The sequence below is a fragment of the Buteo buteo genome, chromosome 7, assembly GCF_964188355.1.
Source record: "Buteo buteo chromosome 7, bButBut1.hap1.1, whole genome shotgun sequence".
In the NCBI taxonomy this organism is placed as follows: domain Eukaryota; kingdom Metazoa; phylum Chordata; class Aves; order Accipitriformes; family Accipitridae; genus Buteo; species Buteo buteo.
Genome location: NC_134177.1, coordinates 2,941,906 through 2,955,867, shown reverse-complemented (window position 1 = coordinate 2,955,867; position 13,962 = coordinate 2,941,906). Strand labels below are relative to the sequence as shown.

At 51.0% G+C, this 13,962-nt stretch overlaps 1 protein-coding gene across 3 annotated transcripts in view; it reads right to left on the bottom strand.

The window, feature by feature from the left end:
* Positions 1-13,962, bottom strand: part of SCHIP1 (schwannomin interacting protein 1) — a 42,242-nt gene that overhangs the window by 20,037 nt on the left and 8,243 nt on the right. Inside the window, exon 1 of one of the 3 annotated variants that reach the window (XM_075031306.1) lies at positions 395-536. The exons of the other annotated variants lie outside the window; for them this stretch is intronic. Within the exon in view, the coding sequence (XP_074887407.1) occupies positions 395-424 (30 nt within the window). The 5' untranslated portion in view covers positions 425-536. Of the gene's footprint in view, positions 1-394; positions 537-13,962 lie in introns of those variants that run through there. 3 annotated transcript variants of the gene reach the window in all.

Here is a 13,962-nt window from a genome sequence, read left to right as displayed (position 1 = left end):
GAGTGGGGTGCAGGCGGGAGTGGGGTGCAGGGAGTGGGGTGCAGGCAGGAGTGGGGTGCAGGGATTGGGGTGCAGGGAGTGGGGTGCAGGGAGTGGGGTGCAGGCAGGAGTGGGGTGCAGGGAGTGGGGTGCAGGGAGTGGGGTGCAGGCAGGAGTGGGGTGCCAAAGCCGTCCCCCCCCCCCCCGGGTCGAGCGCATCCCCGGTGCCTGCGAGCATCGCACGGCGAGTACAAAGCCCCCCCGGGCGAACAGACTTTTCGGGGGCTTCTCCCCACCACCGCTGCCTCGCCAGCCCCGGGGGGGGGGACACACACCAACCCAGCAAGCTCGGGCTGCCCGGAGCCCCCCGGGGGGGTGTATATAAGGGGGGGGCCAGGCCTGTTTCGCCCCTTACCTGGTAGGAGCAGTTTTCCTGGTGGACCATCTCCGAGCATCATCCGCCGCTGCCGCCCAGCTCGGCAGCCGGCCCCCCCCCCCCTCCCTCCCTTTCAACCCCCGCGGGGTCTCCGGCCCCGGAGGAGGAGGATGGGAAAGAGGAGGAGGAAGATGGGAGCCCGGGCCAGCCGGGAAGATGGATGCTGCCGCGCTGCTCCGCCTGCGCAGCGGCAGCCCCCGGGGGGGGGGGGGGCGGCCGGTCCCGCCCCCGCCGGCACAAAGAGAGGGGGGGGGCACCGTGTCGGACCCCCCTCCTCCTCCCCAGACACTGCGCTATGGGTGGGAAGTCCCGTGTCGTATCGTGTGTCCCCCCCCCGGCCCCGGGGCGATGCTGCGGCAGCCGCAGTTCCAGCCCCCCCCGTGTGTCCCCCCCCCAAGGCTGCGGCAGCACCGCGCTGGGGGCTGGGGGGGCTGGATGGCGGCTCCATGGAGCGCAGCCGCTGGCATCAGCTCCCCAAAACGCTGCGAGACACCGGGGTGTGAAATAAAAAAGGAGCGGGCACCTTTCTTTTACCCTCCGCTGCGGAAACGTAGCGCAGGTTTTGGGGTTTTTTGGTGGGGTTTTTTTTTTGTGTGGTTTTTTGTTTGTTTGTTTTTGTTTTTTTTCTGGAAAAAGGCTCTGCCCTACATTTCCAGCTAATTATACATCCACCTGCAGAGAGGGTGAAGCATGGGGGGGTCCCCCACTACGGCACCCACCGGGGCTGGGCTTCGACCGCGGAGGAGACCCGATTGCGGCCACGCTTGGGGTTGGATGGAAGCGAGGGCCGTCTCCGGACATGTTTCTCCCCAAAAAAAGGCCTGTGAGGATCAAGCAAATATCCAGCCAGGATGTTTTCTGCACGTTGATGGCCGGGTAGGCTGCCCCCCCCCACCGTCACTGCGCACCCAGTGGGAATTCACTGCCGTTTGCAGAATACCCCGCTGCTACCCCAAAATAACACTGTGAGGTTGTCAAACTTTCTGCCCTGTTTGCAGGCTCAGGCTGGAGGCCTGACGCGTGGAGGGAACCGAACCCTGATTTTGCTTTCTATTTTAAAAGTCCTTAATAGGAGAGACTGGACGGAGCGGCGGGACGAGCAGATTGTTTATCATTCTCTGCCTTTGCGATCTGCCGAGCGCTGGGCTCTGGTAGCTCGGTTCGACTTCACCACTCATTCTCCAGGGGTAACACATACCCCAGTAGCCTCATTTGCAAGATTTTGGGGCTAGGCTGGCCCTGGCCGCAGCTGGGGGCGAGGACACAGCCAGTCTCCCATTCAGGCCCTATTTTTGGCTGGACACGACCCATCCGAGGGGCACCGGGATGCCCAGAGAGCGACGGCAGCGCCACAGGCTGGGCTTGCACCGCGCACTGGGTGCCCTTACCCAGGCAGGCGACAGCGTTTTGGCTTGCAACTAACAGAAACTCCATGCCTCACCTTCCTTCGTTAGGCAAACAGGGCTTTATTCTGCTCCTAGCCGCCGCCCGCTGTGGCTAAGCTCAGAAGCGCACATGACTCTGAAAACCAGAAACACTTGCTCGCGAGGCGTCTCAGATTTGATTCCCTACGCCAGATGTGCCTCTAGAAAAAAAGGCCTTTGTAGGACCATCGCTCTGTCCCAGTTTTCCCAGCTTCTCACCCGCCCAAACAGGCCGGAGCAGCCGTGGGCGGACGGAGGGTCCCTCGAGTCCCGCGCAGCTGGGCGGCACGGATGGGGACAAACACACAGACCCTCCTCCCCGATGCCCTCTCCCCTACAGGAGGAGAGCTTTAAAAAAAACAGAGCTTTCATTTAAAAAGTAAAAAAAAAAAAATATTCTGCATAAGTTTTTAAGAGAAGATGAAGTCATGCCTATTTTTTTACCGGATCTGCAAAGAATCCCATTCAACTAGGCAGCTATTTCCAAACATCAAAATAAAACATCCCCACTCTTCAATATACTGCATAAATCTCAGGCTTGCTTTGGAAAAGTATCTGTGGCAAGCTAAAAGCAGCTCCACGTATTACATAATCTCTAATGCCATTTATTATGTGCATCACAAGGAAAACTCCTGAAATTACCCCCCGCTTCCCACGTGCGGGTCTATCTATAACGGCAGTGACTCAGAGCCGCGCCGCGCGCAGCAGATCCCCGGCGGGGACTGCACCAACCTCCCTGCGCCCAGGTCTGCTGCGGCACGGGGCGAACCCCCCCCCCCCCAACCTATTTATCATCTTATTCCTTTTGCAAAATGACCCGAGGGACAGCGCTACCTTTGCCTTAGCGTGTCACCTGCTGCAGCAAAACCACCCGTTTGCAGCAAGGCTCTTCCCACCGGGGCAGATGCAGGTGGAAAGGGCCAGGCATCGGCCTCAACCTCTGGATTTGCTCCTCTGTTCTGCATCCATTTGCGATTACCCGTTCAGAAATGAGGCGGGCAGGCAGGTAATAATTAAAGCAATGAGTGATTAAATTGAGTGAAAGACTGCTGGCAGTCGTCCAGGTGGGTCAATGGGAAAGGATGCTCCTGGATGAAGGCGGTGAAGAAGCGCTGCTGCCCTCTGCAGAGGCACAAGCCAGCGGGAAGCCCCAAGGAAACCCCCAGGGACCCCCAGGAAACCCCCGGGGACCCCCAACAGCCCCTGTCAGCTGGGGAGAGAAACCCAGGAGGTATTTCCACTGCCTCCTTTTGCTTTTTGTATTGAGGCACCCTCTAACTTTGGGTGTCTTACACCACTTGTGAGACGATCTCGACACGTTTTCCTGAAGCTTGCCCCAAAACCAGCTCTGAACTAGAAACGCGTGGTTCAGAAAGCCCTGGAGAACATCTCCAGGGGGTCTGACACCTAGCTGGGGACACCAGCACGCAACACTTCCCTTCAAAACCCCCGCTCCAGGTCTTCTCCAGAGGGTTGGGGAAGATGCTGCTCAGGGGCAGGGTCAATCTGGGCTGAGCAGTGCCCAAGCCTGGACCTGTGCTGCCGTTAAGTTGGGCCACCAGGAACAGACCAGTCCGGATGCCCCGGATGCTTGCAGGGCTTTAGGGGTGACGGCACAAGAAATTCAATCCCGCGGCACAGGCAGCAGTATCCCTCCACTTACTCCCCACGGACGCACCACCGGGGCAGCTGCCCCGCAGAGAAAGACGATGCAGCTTTACCAGATACACTATAATTCTCATAGTGAAACAACAAGATTTCATTAATTATCCATCTACAGAAGACGAAAACACCTGGTATCCCCAGTTCTTGGGGGAAAATATATAATTTCTGATTCTCTGCACACCTTTTAGTTGGGTTTTTTTGTGGTTTTTTTTTTTTGTTTTTTCTTTTTTAAACTTACAGAAAGCCCTCTGGCTGGGTCCCCCAGCACATCCCAAAGCCTGGCCCTCTCTAGCAGCTGTACCCGCAGCACAAGGTGGCAGACGCAGGCAGCACCGTTCCCCCAGGCAGGCTGGCCCTGCCTGCCCCCATCGCAGCCCTTTGTGCTACACCTCTGTCCCAGGACCGAGGAAATCATTAACAGGGAGAAGGGGGTAATACACGGAGGTTATCAACTCTCCCATCATCATTCCTACTCGGGGAAAACACTCCTTAAAAAAAAAATAAAGCAAACCCTCCCGTTCGCACTGCCTGGGAGCAGAGGGCAGCCGAGCGGGGAACGTTCTCGCCACCGTGGGAGGGAAGGGAAGGAGCCTGGACGCATTACTCACATGAAAGCCACGAGCAGCCCTTTTCCTTATGCGTTTGTCATTTCTCACTGTCCCACACATTTATTTTTACACACACGTGTCCCGCGCTGCGTGCCTGAACCCCACCAGCTGCAAGGACTTACACAGCCCTTCAGCCCAAGAGCTATGCGAGGGGAAAGCAAAGGGTAGGAGCAGCCTTCGATCACCAAGGCAGGCTAGCAATGGGTTTCCTCATCTCCGAAAAAAACACCAGAAACTTTTTCCTGCCCGCAGTCATTCCTTGAGGGGCCTTATCAGGTTGAGCGCTGGGAAGGTTTATTTTTTGGGTTGGTATCGGCCGATCCATTTGGTTGATACAAAAAGCTAGTCTAAATTAACACACTTTTTCTTCAAATCTCAAAATAAATACGCAGCTGGATCATGTGGCGGGTGAAAATGAGGGAGGAGTTGAACACTGCATCAGTAGCAGCGGTGGAGGCAGGGAGCCCGCCCCGAGCGAACCCCACCGACCTCTCCGGGATGCTCCCGCTGACCTGAGCCCAAGCACACCGAGCTTGCGGGGAACCGGGAATTATATCCAGCATCATGGGATTTCAGCTTTATTTGCTGACGATTTACTGGGAGTGATGGATTTAGCTCTTCTTTAAGCCAAGCTAAAGCTTTTCCAGGGTTTAAATCTAGCAAGAAAAAAACTGAAAAAGATTATTTTTTAATCAGTTAATACTAGACATCTGCTTGGAAAGGGGAGTATTTGTTTGGATTACATTCATATACAATGCTTTAGACTATTACTTTTTTATTTAAGGAAGATGATGCTGAGGTGTTTCCCATCATTTTGGATGTGTTACTCTTCTCTACGAGGGGATAAACCTCTGACGGTTTAAGAATCCAAACAGTGCCCTTCCCTCCTCCGTGCCCCTTCTACTTCCACGGAGGTTTCTGGAGTCCTTTACAAGCAGCAGCTTTACAAACCCCTCCTGAAGCACGGGGGTACCAACTGATCAATTTTTAGGGATAAATACTTGTGCCCTGAAATGTTAGAATAAAACTCTTCTCAGTCTTCCGAGGACCAAATTTGACATTATCAGGGAAATGCAGGGGAAAAACCCCACTCTGTAGTGAGTTACTATTATTTTGGAATACCTGCGTGACTGGGGAATGAAGGAGCACCAGCAAGGGTACCTGTTGCATTTTTATTTTGATGCAGAAGTGCACATCTTGCATTCTTAACGGTCTCATGCTCCATTTTTAGCGGTAAGAGATTTGTCCAAAAATGTCAGTTTTCTACACGTCCCACAGACGGCATCCTTGCCATTACATAATCAAACCATGACTTTCTCTTCCCTCAAAACATGGAACAGAAGGTTACAGCAATTTCACATTCTGATACCTCTGATGCACAGGATGTCAAACGCTTTACAGGGAATTGGGGTGAGTAATTTAAGTCACCCAAGTATTTATAACTTTCTGGTGATACAGAAGTGACAAAATACATGGTAAACAATCAGACTTTTCCATGAAACCCATCTAGAAAGACTCACTGATACAGTTCACGGGCTTAATTTTCAATTGTACAATTTACAAGCTGGATCACACGTGCTTAACAGCGTATTTACAAGCGCTCTGATGATGAGCAGGTATGATAGCCCACCAAGTATTTACTGCTAATGAATGGAGAACCATTTCACCGACCAGCTCCTAAGGAGCATGGGGAGACAGCAACAGAAAAGCTACAGCTGCCTCCTTGCAATTTTGTTTATATTCTTAAGAACAGGCCGGTCTTTTGAAAATGCAGTATTCACGGTATGCAAAATGCTATGGAGAACACAAGCTTTTCAGCAGGACAAGGTAAACTTGTAAGTTTTTTGCATTAGCATCAATAAATTAAAAAATGTTACAATCCACCTCGCTCCGCAGCACTATTTCTGTCCCATTTGGGAGAGGATTTGTAGCAAATCCCATCAGCTACAAACAATTTTCAGCATTTTTGGCCCGTACGCGCAGATGGCGCAGTGCAGGAGACCCCGACGTCCCGCGAAAGCAAAGGGGCTGGGGTCCCCAGAATAAACCCACGCGTCGCTCAGCCGCAGCCTATCATTTCTACGTCGCCTCGACCAAACCAAAACCAAACCTCGCCCACCGGCTCTCCCCGCAGCCGAACCGTCCCCGGGGATAACTGACCCCCGGCAGCATCCCCAGCCGGCCGATGGACCCGGCCGTGCCCCCCCAGCGCCGCCCGGACCAGCTGCGTCCGACCTCCTCCTCCTCCTGCCTTCGCCAGCAGCAGCCAGGCTCCGGCATCCGCGCCCGGCACGGCCACGACAGCCCGTACCCCCCACTTCGGCTCAAAAGCCCATTTTCTGCTCCGAGCCGTGCCCGGCTGGGGGGGATGCTGGCACCTGCGGGAGGAACCCAGCAGCTCCCCAAAACAACTGAAATCTTACAGAAAACATCCCCGAAGCTGCAGCCGTATAAGGACTGGTACAGAATAACTGAAAAGCATCAAAGCTGTTTCTTCTCACGCGTGAGCGCCGAGTAACATCTTCGTCAGATCTCTTCAATAACAAATTTGGTAGAAGTTTTTAAAGGGAGCTAATAACCCAGTTACGCCTTTTCAAATTCCCCTCGCTCTACGGCACATTCGGGCTTGCTGCCTGCAGCTTTCCTATCCCTCTTCCCCCCCTTTATTTTTTTCATTTTCATTTTTCAAATATAAATTTGTTATATTTGAAAAAAATAAAGTTGCACTAGGCCCCCATTACACACCCTCACATTTTAACAGCAGGCAGGGAGAGGAATTAAAGTATTTTCCAACAATGAAGAGGGAAAAAACGGCATGAAAAGAGGGAGAAGAGAGAGATTTTCCCTGAGAGGATGAAGGACAAGGTGGCCTTTGGCTTCCTCAGACTGGGGACAGCAAGAGTTACATGGAAATGTTGATGAGTTGGAAGCACATACAGAAATCCCACGTCCCACGCTCAACACTTAGCAACCATTAAGCTACTGGTCTGGGGCCAAAAGCAATTTCTGGATGAAATATTAAGCCCTTTTAATTGTGGCAAAGTCCCAGAAACTCCAGTCCGGCCATGCAGGCAGGCAGACAGACAGCAGTAGAACCTGCATTTAAATACGGGCGATTAATTTGCCTTCAGCATGGTGCATAGCGACAGGCTGCACCTACGTTCATCCAATAACAAAAATTAAGCACTGAGTTATCAATTCTAAATTAAGTCAGTGACCCCACGGGAGTCAGAGGGCAACGTCTGTGGATGGGGACGGGATTATCCTGCCACCGGTCGCCTCCAGCCCGTCTATCCCTTTCCATTCCCCTTGTGCTTTCCGGCAGGGAGTGGCTGAGAGGGCTTATTTATGGGCTGGCTTTATATTGCAACTCATTTTAATTGCAAAATGGATGGTAAAAGCACAGAATGGGGACTTGCAGGCTGAAGAAGTAAACAAACCGTACTACAAACTCACTCTGAAATAAAAAGTTTCTTTTTCTAACAGAGCCAAATACCATAAATGTGAATATACTAATACAAACAGGTAGCGGCAGTGTCCTTTACATGCTTCCATAATAAAAGCCTGAGTTTACGGAGACAAACCTCCCTCTGAGTCATGGTTGGGATAAAAATAGGCGGAAGGGGATTTTTCACACAGCTCTTAAGTCTGATGTCCATAACTCCAAGCTTACTAACACAGCCTGGCAGAAATCTACTCCTTTTCTGGGGGGGTCTACTTGCACTATGCACACAACTCTCCAAAAATCAGTAAGCCTGAACCTCTTAATCAATAAGAATAAGAGGTTCAAACCCCTACACTGTCAAGATCAGGGTTTTTTGGAAGGATGCAGTTACGGTGTGGGAGCAAACCCAGGTCCGTGTGAGCAAAACCCGGCCCTTGCTTTAAGTTTGTTTTACATTTTCAGCCTTTAAGAAGATGGATGTCAAGATGATTTTCTGAGTTTGACTCCCAACCTCACTGTCACTTGAAAAGGAAAAAAATAATAATCCTCTTGTGCTGCAGCAGCCTGTAGGTCAGAAAGCTGATTACACTTAATGGACGTGGCACATTTTGCAATGGATATCAATTACAAGCTCCAAAAACAATACCGTCAGTGATAACAAACTGCATCCCTGCCCGTTCCTGACACCACAGCCCTCCACGGGAGTCTGCCAGGCTGCAAAACCAGTATTTAAAATAAGACGTGAAGTTATATCCCCTCAGTAGGGCAGGCACACTGAGCAGGAGGCTGGAAAAAGCTAAAAATAACAGGATAAGCAAGGGTGGATCCCAGCTGAGCCTTATTAGTCATGGAGCGAGGGAGCTGCGCGCGTGGGGCTGCTGCCTGGTGGCAGAGCAGAACCATATAAGAGCAAGACAACGACTCTTGTCTCTTAAATCAGATTTTTCCCCTCTCCTGTTCTGCCTCAGGCACTCTTTTCCTCTGAGCAGACTTGCTCTGGCAGCCTCCAGCTTCTACTAATAATACAGTGTATTGTTTTCTGTGAGTCTTTAAAGAGAATAAAGATCACGGGTGATTCATTTTAGGGTGTCTGCTGGAATTGGACCAATATTGACAGAGGCATGTGCAGGGTTTGTTAGAGGTTTGTTTTTTTTTTTTTACTTAACACCATCTTTGTGTCAAAATTGAACCTCTGAGCCGAGTGATGATTGAGTGACTGGTGACAGGAGGGCCCAGCAGTGGCAGGAGGATTAATTTGGATGAGCAGAAAGGGCGAGGCGCAACGCGCAGTGGTTTATCCCGGGATGAAGGCACGGGACAACGGAGGGATCGATAATCAAACCCAGCTTAGCCCGGTGGGAACCCCCTCCAAGGCTGCTCCAGCAGCACTCGGCCACCCCAGCCCCATCCATCTCCCCCATCGTCTCCCCTGGAGCTAATTGCAATTACAGCACCCCACCGATTCCACCACGCTCCGCCCAGCCAGCCCCAAAAGGAGCGGGGCCGTCGCCTCGCCGAGGGGACACGCGGGACACCGTCCAGTCCCTCAGCCCAGCGGACGGGTAGCAGCCCTGCACCGATGCTGCCCAGCCTCTGCTGGAGGCCGGCGGGTGCTGAGGACACGTCCCAGCACCACCTCACCCGAAGACGCGCCTTTGCGCGGCTTGGCCACCTGGATGCCCCGACCCAGCAAAGCGACTGCCTGCGGCTTTCCGGCATCTCCGACGCGAAAATCCCTGGGAGCGCTCAAAACACCTGGGAGCGGGGAGCAGCACGTCATCCCTGCGCAGCAGGGCTGCATTTGCACACAGTGGCTCCTTGTTCCCAAGGCCAAACCGCAGAGAATTACCATTTGTTTGCATGACAGGGGCCGTCTTCCGAGCTTTTCTAAGCATCACATTCATCCAACCCAGCGTTTGGCTCTCCTAGCCCCTTTTCCAGCAGAACTAACGCGCACGCAACGCGTTCGGCCTCTCCGCGCGCTACTCCAATCTAATTTTCGAGTTTAGACCGAATAACGATAATTAAGCAGCGAAGTAAGGCTTCGGTACTTCAACACTCGTGAAGACAAACGAGAAGTCAAACATAAAGAAGAAAAGAGCGGCGCTGCAGCTCAAACCCCTGCCTTGGCCCCATTTCAGCCCCTGCAGCTGGCCGGGGGAATCGGAGTACTCACCCCAGCCTGTGCCCTCCCACGGCCTCCGCGTTTAAGGGTATATTGGACTTCTGCATTTAATGTCAGGGACATTAAATCCACCATTACACCCCTGCACCGCCGGGGCAGGCTGAGGTGGCTCTAGGACTAAGCCCTACCTTTTGCAAACAAGCCCAGTAATGTTTTTGCAAAGCTTCAGGAACTCCCCAGCAATCAGGTATCAGCACAACCTCTCGATATGCCATTAAGCAGAAGCTGTTTCTGGGCCTCAGACTCCCTCTACAGAGAAATTAGCTTATATTTTTGGATTTTACCGACCTATCAGTGCAAAAGGAGCTGCAGAAAAGCTGCTCGCAGAAAGAAAACGCTCAGAGAAGGTGTTTGCTTTCTGCAGCTGCGAGCCCAGAGCAGAAGGATAATAAATGGCATTTTAACATGAAAGTGGAGCAACAGCCAGGCAGGAGCCCTGGTTTGTAAGCCAAGGAATCACGGTCACCCCTTCGCCGGCACCTCTGCAGAAAGCAGCCCGCGCATCTCCACGGCCTCCCCGCGCCCCTGCACCTTCCCAATCGGTTCTTGATGAAGTGTATGTAAAATATCTTCTGGTCCAAAGAGCTACAGCTCGGGGTCAGAGAAAGCTGCGCGGTCTGTCCTCGCTCTTCGTGGCGACTGGCTGCTCCAGAGAATTTGGCTTTGGCACCTGACGGGTCACCGTTTGCTCAGAGCCACTGACGCACCAACCCGGAGAGAGCAAAGCAAAGCTCTTTGTAACAAATGCAATTATTGGGCATTTTGTTCGCTTGGGGCCATTGTTTCTGCAGGTCACGCGCGGGCTGTGCGGGAGCTCGCATCGACACCCCGTCTGGGGAGCAGAGCCTAGGGCTGGCCCGAAACCCATCACGGCACAGCTGGAAGGGAATGAGGGATACCGAATACCTGGGCCGTGGGAGGAAAAAGAGAAGGCGATGGAACGTAGCTGCTACAGCGAAGCAATTACAGCTTAAAGTTACAAAATAAATCGCCCCAGGTCTCAGGGTGCTGCTTTGGGGAAGCAGCGAGCGCTTTGCTTTGCCGCAGCGGGTATTTTTCCAAGGAATACTCATCGCCATCCCTGGAACAGCAGCAGCGCGTCCAAGGCACGGAGATACTTCTGGTGGCCTTCACTGCGGAAAGTTTATTTTACCAGAAGCTGTTATTTCTCCGCCAGACATGTGTTATGTTACATGTTTACTAGTTTTCCTCCAAATACATTGCTTCAACAAGCGAAAAAAATGTTAATAAAGCTATAGTCACTACATCAAGCAAGCTGGCTCTATCTCTGGGATGAAATGCTTGTCCCTTGGGGATCCAGGCAGGGACATCTGCAGGGTTGGATCCAGACATCAAACTACTCCAGCCTTGATTCCAGTTTTGTTTGGTCCAGTGCAAAACATAAAAATAAGAGTAAACAGGCATGCCTTAAGCAGTGTGTTACATTCCACAGACAACACTGGCTGCAAGCTCCAGCCTCGTTAGCGCGCGGCTTCCTAAAGGCTCAGCCCTGCCTGGCCGCTGAAGCCCTTAGAAGAGTTTTTGGATGCTGCAGAAGCTCTCCAGCATCTATTATTAGTACCAGCAATCTCGATGATATTAACCTTCAGCTAATTCTACGTCCAAACCATTTCACGAGTACGAAAATGCACAGATAAGGTGGGAGGGCCTGCAAACGAAGCGCTGGAGAAGATGGGAATTCAGAGTGATCCTGAAACGGCAGCGCAGCTTCCCAGGGATAACGCAGTTTTCCGCTTGGTGTCGGATCCAGCCGTGCAGAGGGCTGGGATAGGGAACAGCCCGGGACCAGCACCACAGAAACTCATCTTGCATCTTTACATCAAGCAAGATATATGTCTATATGTATATGGCAATATGGCATATAGGGAGAGACGGTACTATCTGTAAAACATGGGAAACCCTCATCCACATATCTTATGGACAGCCTGGACTGATATTCCTGGGAAACAACAGGTATAGGTCATCCAGCCTTTGTGCGGGGAGGAAGACTGGATGAGCTCCTGAGCAACTTTTTCGTGCAATTTAAATACTCTTAAGGTATGGAAATATTAGCCATTTTGGTCATTGAAGGACATGTTTTAAAAGACGTCGACAAGAAGAGGGGGACAAGGCTGTACAGAGGTCTGGTTTGCAGGCGCGTGCCCTGATTTTCACCTACTTTGCCCTCCCCACAAGCAGACAACTGGAAAAGGTCCTGGAGATGTTTTTTCAAGGTTACAGGATGTTTCCCCGCTGCTTCCAAGGCTTCCCAGGTCAGCCTCCAGAAGGAGCAAGCTGGGAGTCTTCCTCCTAAGAACAGGCCTCTTTCATCTTTGCAAGGCACAGCTAGAAGCTGGCTTTACAATTTCCAAGCTGAGAAATAATAGATGAGAAAGCAGAAGACGAAAGAAAAGGCCAGCTAGATTGTGCCAGGATATATGCTAAGCTGTTGGATGTTATGCATTAATGCAAACGCACAGCACAGAGAATTCAGTAAGGAAAAATGATTCACAGATTAATTTTTTCTTTTAAACTAGTAAGAACAGTTTATGATCAAACTCCTATCAGGCAAGGGAAACAGAGAAGAGGATGGCCACACATGACTCAGGTACAGAAATCTGGTATTTCCCCAAGTCCCTCTTTAATAAATTCAATATAGGAATTACATTAAATAAAAAGTTTAGATTACATTTTTAATAACTCACTAAAAGCATTTCAATTCCCTACGGCCTGTACGTACTAGCAGCTTTTGTATGCATAAAGAATTAAGCACTTTAATATAGTTCTCTTTTTTTAGCGTTGCCATCTACCAGCTGAGAGAGGATTTAAATCTCAGCCCGGCACTTCCCTTTCCTCCCCAACCCCTCTGAATTGCAGCTATTTCCTCCAGCCCAGCCGAACGCTTGGATTTCATTTTAACAAAGCACGGATGAGCTGAAATAAATGGCCTTAGTACGATTTTCTCATTTAAAGGAGATCTATAGATCACTGAGCAGGAAACCCAGATTGGCGATATAAATAAGATCTACCACTTCTGTGACGCAAATGACTCCATAGGCGCGACAGGGAAAGACAAAGCACCCCAAAACGATACAAGCACTTGAAAAAGCTGGAAATCCTTGAAGAGAAGAGCGATTATGTAGCAGCTCACGTCTACGGCAACAACTGCAGATAATTGCAAGAGGGAAACTCGTTTTCCACGGAAGCCATCAGCGCTTTGCTTACAGAAGCAGGATTGAGTTCAGATCCAGGTTAGCGTGGGAGCTGGAGGAAATATTTTCGAATCTTTTTAGTTATAGCTAAGGAAACTTCTCACACAAAAGCGGAATTATTTGCAGATTTAACAGCCAAAACCGGAGCAAACCCCACTGCTGGAGGAGTCGCAGCCGCTCCTCGGCAGTATTATTCTGCCCTGTACCTGCGATGCTCAGCTGGGAGATGCCTTTCTGGGGGAGCAGCCCCGAGCCACAGTAACTCGTGGGCCAAGGTGGCCAGCCTTGGAAAACACTAAACTGATCAGATGATGTGATTATTTTAAACAGCTATTTGGTTTAGAACATAAATACCTATACTGAGACATTGGGAGAAACTGGGAAATCAGATTTCCTTCCAGTAGTGATTATTCCTAATTTTCGTAGCCTAACATGGGAATTTTATACACCCTCACAGCAGGCTTTCCCCTCAAAAAACATCACAAAAGTCCATTTTTCCCACCAGGTATGAAATGGTGCTCCCTGGAAACCTCCTTTGGGCTGTACGACCACATCCTAGCCCTGCTGTAAGTACAGTAACTTGCACAGTTAAGTGTGTAAGCTTATTTGTTAAAATAGTTACCAAACACAAGTCTCCTGACACAAGAAAGGAAACGTTTTATTTCAGTGGGGGAAGCCGTACGGTTCCAAACACAACCCGGTTTGGAATTCAGAACGCTTATTTTGCCTTCTCAAAGGCTGCTTAGCCAAAATATTGGTCAATGGTCTGCTTCACATATAAGCATTCACAAACCAGATCACACAGCGCCGGGAAGCTCACTTTGGCTTTCTCTTTACCCTTTGCTTTCTTAAGATGCAAGAGAACATCTCAAGTAGCCCTTGCAAACCCAGTTTGGGTTTCGTGTGTTTGCAGCGCACGCTCGCTCCCATCGCTCCCCGTCCTACAGGCACCGCGAGCCGAGGCGCTCCTTCCCCCCATAACAAAAGTTATGCCGGAGAACAGGACAG